Source organism: Cordyceps militaris, assembly GCF_000225605.1.
Source record: "Cordyceps militaris CM01 unplaced genomic scaffold CCM_S00001, whole genome shotgun sequence".
NCBI lineage: Eukaryota > Fungi > Ascomycota > Sordariomycetes > Hypocreales > Cordycipitaceae > Cordyceps > Cordyceps militaris.
The window spans coordinates 4305674-4311022 of NW_006271969.1; the positions used below are offsets into that span (position 1 = coordinate 4305674).

At 57.7% G+C, this 5349-nt stretch overlaps 2 protein-coding genes across 2 annotated transcripts in view; one reads left to right on the top strand and one right to left on the bottom strand.

Annotated features, from left to right (window-relative positions):
- Window positions 1-2304: 2304 nt before the first annotated feature.
- CCM_01333 (Acyl-CoA N-acyltransferase) lies at window positions 2305-3102 on the bottom strand (the record flags this gene model as incomplete). Its single annotated transcript, XM_006666489.1, has 1 exon — window positions 2305-3102. One exon carries the CDS (start codon window positions 3100-3102, stop codon window positions 2305-2307), a length of 798 nt encoding a protein of 265 aa, XP_006666552.1.
- Window positions 3103-3415: 313 nt separating this feature from the next.
- Window positions 3416-5349, top strand: part of CCM_01334 (uncharacterized protein) — a gene marked incomplete at both ends in the record, with an annotated part of 2260 nt that continues 326 nt past the window's right edge. The window contains 4 exons of the mRNA XM_006666490.1: window positions 3416-3448; window positions 3633-3807; window positions 3872-3919; window positions 4008-5318. Coding sequence (XP_006666553.1) covers window positions 3416-3448; window positions 3633-3807; window positions 3872-3919; window positions 4008-5318 — 1567 coding nt within the window. The remainder of the gene's footprint in view (window positions 3449-3632; window positions 3808-3871; window positions 3920-4007; window positions 5319-5349) is intronic.

The following is a 5349-nucleotide window of genomic DNA, read 5'->3' on the forward strand; positions in this document are numbered from 1 at the left end:
GTTTCTCTCCTCTTGCGCCTTGGAGCCCAACGGCTCTTGACAACCGACCTGATGATGGCCAGGGGGTCGGGGATATGGCACCACGTCAACCAGCAGCCGCAGGCGAGTATGGAAATGATGATCAAGGAATGCACCTCTCTCAGCCAGAGTGGATGCACCAGAAAACACCAGAAGGATGGTCTTCAAGATATCCACCCCGTTCCACCCGGGACCGGGTAGATTTGGATGGCCAGGCTGTCGACGACCAAAACGACGGAACCTCAGGCCACGGTGCCGTGGCCCGCAATGAAAATAGCATACCGCAACCAGTCCTACCACAGGACTGCTCTGTTTTTTACAAAGACATGGTGTACCGCTTTTTCAGATGGCGAGGGTGGGCAATCGCGTATACCAATACCATGGTTAACATCACGCAGCTGCTCGCGGCAGCAGGGAGTGTTAAAACCTCCAACCGCAAGATTCGGGGTATCTTTTGCGACACGAAGCAGATAGTGAAGGGCGGTGTTGGCATTAGGGGAACCTTTATTCCCTACCACCACGTTGTGCAGGTGTGCTGTTGTCTTGACATTAATATGGCGGGGCTACCCGACTTCCTCGTGCCGTTGGAGGGGGCCGGCAACAACGACGGCGGCCGGCATGACGACGATTCTATCAAATTCTTTAACTGGCGGGGACAACAAATCGCGTACTTCCGGGGCATGGTCAACGTGAACCAGATACTGATGGCGGCCGGGCGCCACCCAAGCGTGCTCAACAGGAAGGGATTGCAGAAGCTGCTTCAAAACACTAGACAGCTCTCCCGAGATAAGACCACAACGGCTGGAACCTTTATCTCGTATGCCAAGGCTATCAAGGTGTGCACACATCTCTACATCAAGTTCGATGACTTGCCGGACTTCATTACCGGAAGGTCCGGAAGGTCGGATCCGCAGTTCACAGACGACTGCTTTGACTTCTTCGAGTGGCATGGCCGCTCCGTCGCTCACATCCCTCACCACCGCCTAGTGAATGCAACGCACATGTTCACGGCAGTGGGCTACCTTCGAAACGCCCTCGCCGATGCGGCATTTGACAACCATTTTAGTAAGAAGTATATCCATAAGGGCAGCCCTAAGATGCAAGGGACGTATGTCCTTTATGGTGATGCTATTCGCGTATGTGAAGTTCAAGCGATTGATACTAGGCAGTTACCAGCGTTATTACTTGAGGTGGAAATGAAGTAAACCTGACTGAAATTGCGAGTGATTAGTGTCTAACTATCTCTTATTATGATTAGTTTCTCTTATGATAGTCATCGTTCTGTGTTATGTTTAACTTCTTTGATTACACGTATTTCCTACGCCGACCGCGCTGGAAGCCTCTGCACGTGGCATATGTAGGTAGGCTCACGATGGCTTCAGCAGCTGTTACAACCGGAAAGTGGTAAGTTTTCTGCCCTCGGCGCGCTGGATGAGTGGGAACCTAAAGACGAGGCACGGCGCATTGATGGTGAGGCATGTCAGTGAACTTGCCATTTGCGAAAAGTGGCATTCCAGTGATGGATGTGAGGCGCCAAGGCTATGAGAGAAATGCTAACCACGATAGCAGCCTTGAGCTTGGCATGAATAAATTCACATAGATTGAATTAACAGCAGCGTATAGATTGAATTAATAACAGCAGCGCGTATAATACTACCTCTGCCTAGTACCTACTACCAGGTACCTCCTACTACGGTACTAAGGTACTTTGCTCCAGTACTCACCGAACGCCTAGCGTGCTACAGGGCGACAGGGCTACACGGCTACACGGCTCAGCGACCCAAAGGCACTTCCCCCTCATTGTAGATTGTAGAGACAGACCTGAGACCGGGCCCTTGTCGAAGAGTCCGATTAGCGTATATTGCGACGGCTCTGCGGCCGGGAAAAGACATTGTGCGGGGGGGGTTGACCCATGTGCGCACACCCCTCGTTGGGTACTGACACTCTGGACACTGGGATGGATTGTGTGCTAGTATTGAACATGTCAAATGAGGCTGCCTAAGAATTCAAGACAGCCTCCACGATGAAGAGACGGTAGCATGAGACATGGCGGACTGGTGCGCCGGCCATAATGCAGTATACGAGTATACGAGAATCTGATCAATCATTGAATACATTCGTAGTTACACCCAGTATCTCATCCCTGACGGAAGCACGAGCCACCCCTCCCGCATACAGCTATGGAGCAGGCCTCACTCCAACTTTTGACTCTCATCCCACCACACCCAAATCCTCACCTTCTCTCTTCTCTTCCCTTTCCCTGCACTCGCTCTTGTTCTCTCTCCCTCACGCATGCTCCGCCTTGGGGAAATACTTCATGTACCGAAACACGTAGTGCCCCCACGTCGCGTCCTCGCCCTCCCCCTGTGGCCTACACGGCGCGTACGCGTCCAGGTCGACGTCTAGGCTGCGAATCACCTCGAAGCCGCTCTTCTGGTACATGCCCCATGCCGGGTCCGACGCGTGCACCCAGGCAAACGCGCCGTTGTCGTCGCAAATGTCCGTGCCCCAGCGCAGAAGCGCCGCGCCGACGCCGCGGCCCTGGTAGGCGGGCGCCACGGTTAGCCCGACGATGAAGAGGCATCGCGTGCCGGCCGGCATCACCTCGGTCATCCACGCCTGCATGTCTGCGTCGGTGAGGGCGACGAGCCGCTTAATGGGGTCCGTTGCCTCGTCCGCCTCCTCTGCCGGCTGTGCTACCTCTTCCTGCTTCAGTTCCTCCTTTGGTTCCGGCTCCTTGTCTGTCTTGGGCTCGTCTTGCGGCTGCTTGGCTTCTGCCGCCTCGACCAGGCGGTCCTCGAAAAACGGCATGCGCTTGGGCACGAAGCCCTTGATGGCCCAGTTGCACACGCCCATCAGGTCGCCCGTCGCCTCGTCGACGGCCTTGAGCACGTGGCACGTTCGCGACGTCAGGTGCGAGGGCATGCTCTCGAGCGTGTACTTTTCCATGTCGAACGGTTCCGTCTCGGCCAGCGCCTTCATCTGCGTCTGGCGGTCGCTCTTAAATGCCTGGCCCGAAAGCTTGGCTGCGGCGGGCACGTCCTCGAGCTCGAGGCGGCCGATGCGCATTCCTGGTGGCGACATGATTGGTGTAGACGACGGGGTTCAGATGATTCTGTTAAAAGGTAGAGTGCAGTTCATTCCTCGATGGATTGGCATTGTGGCTTTTATAGTTGGTCGAGCGTACAGGTAAACTTGGCAATTTAGTGTAAAATGGTGGGGTAGAAGCAGCCGTGTTGGAGAGAACGCTTTGCTTCCCGTCTGAGTCACTCGGTGGTGCTGATGGTGGCGGTTGCTGACAAGATACGGAAATCTGCGAATCGAATGATGGAAACAATCGGATTGGATATTTTCGTAAATCTGATAGTTGCCATGCAATTTACAAGTTCAGCCCACCATGTATCCCACAGCTAGTTACTGGCTTGGCCACGCATGTCGTTTGCGGGCGCCCCACTTCCACCCCAAACTTCAATTTTGGGTCGTGATGCAGCCTTTTTGAGCCTCATCTCCCTCACCTACGACGTGTCCTCGACGCCGACGACACCACGACAACCGCCCCTCCTATCGACAGCCGCCGGTCGGCCGACTGTGACGCCGCAAAGCAACCACTCTAGAACAAACTCGCCTTCCGTTTCATGCTCTTTGCGCGCGCCGGCCTGAGACGCCTGTTTTCCTCGCCGCGCGCCATGGCGTCCGCCTTTGGCCACTACAATGGCGCTGGCCAGAAGCGCGGCCAGCTCACAGTCACGGCGCTCGGCCGATGGTCGAGCCTTAACAAGACGCTTCCCGGTGCGTGCGTGCCAGTTATCTGGCCGTCCAATGACGAGTAGACACAACTGACATCATCTCCCAGCCGTCGATAAGATCTCCGCCCTCCACATCTACGACTTTGACAATACCCGTACGTGTGCACGCATCACCCGGTCATCTACCGCCACCCCATCCTGACATTCGCAAAACAGTTTTTAAGACGCCCCTCCCAAACACAGCCTTGTGGACTGGCCCTACGATTGGCATGCTCTCCAAGCAGGACGCATTCATCAACAGCGGCTGGTGGCACGACGACCGTATTCTCGGCGCGACAGGCCTGGGTCTCGAACAAGAAGAAGCGCGCGCCTGGGAAGGCTTCTGGAACGAAAAAGTCGTCGAGCTTGTGCGGCTCTCGATGCGGCAGCCCGATGCGCTGTGCGTGCTGCTCACCGGCCGCGGCGAGCAGCGCTTCGCCAGCCTTGTCAGCCGCATGGCCGCCAGTAAACACCTTGACTTTGACATGCTCTGTCTCAAGCCGCCCGTCGGACCCGACAGCCAGAAGTTTGCCAGTACCATGAAGTTCAAGCAGGAGCTGCTGACGGCGATCATGGAGACGTACAAGCACGCACGCGAGATTTCCATCTACGAAGACCGGCCGGCTCACACGCAAGGGTTTCGCGATTTTCTGGAGGAGTATAATAATGCGCAGCGGGTGCGGCCCACGCGCGGGCCGATCCAGGGCGAAGTCATCCAGGTCAACGACACGCAGACGGCGCTGGACCCCGTCGTCGAGGTGGCGCAGGTGCAGCGCATGATCAACGAGCACAACGCGGCCATGCAGCAGCAACCGCCGCATCTGCGACCCAACGCCCTGTGCATCAAACGAACCGTCTACTTCACCAGCTACGTCGTCGACAGCGCCGACGCGCAGAAGCTGCTAGCGCTCATGCCGAGCATCCCGCGTGGCGACAATGCGGGGCGGGCGGGCGACGGTCTCCGCGTCCATGGCACTAACATTATCATCGTCCCGCGGCCTTGCCCGAAGCCGCTGCTCGCCAAGGTCGGCGGCCTCGGCGCGCGCATGACCTGGCAGGTCACAGGCACCGCGTGCCACCACAACGCTCTCTGGGCCGCATGCGTCGCGCCCGTGCCGCCTACGGCCGCGTACCACACAGAAGGTCGCGTGCCGCTCGTCGTGCTGGCGCTCAAGCAAGGTGCGCGACCCGCCGACGCGGCCAAGATTAACACCTGGTCCGCGGTTCCCCCGGAGAAGCGCTTCACGTTTACCACGACAGTGCGCGAAAAGACGATCCTGCGCGTCGAGGCCGACGACCCGCGCGAGGGCGAGTACGAGAGTCTGTTTGCCAACAAGCCCAGTCGCGGGAGCAATAACAATAACCGCGGCAGCTACAACAATGGTCGCGGCAGCTACAACGACCGTGGCAGCAATAAGCGGAAACACAACGGCGACGACTGGAACCCGCCCAAGCAACCCGCGGCGGATGCGGCCGCGGCTGCCGGACGAGGCGGACGCGGCGGAGGACGCGGCGGTAGGGGCGGCCCGGCCGTCGGGGCGGGGAC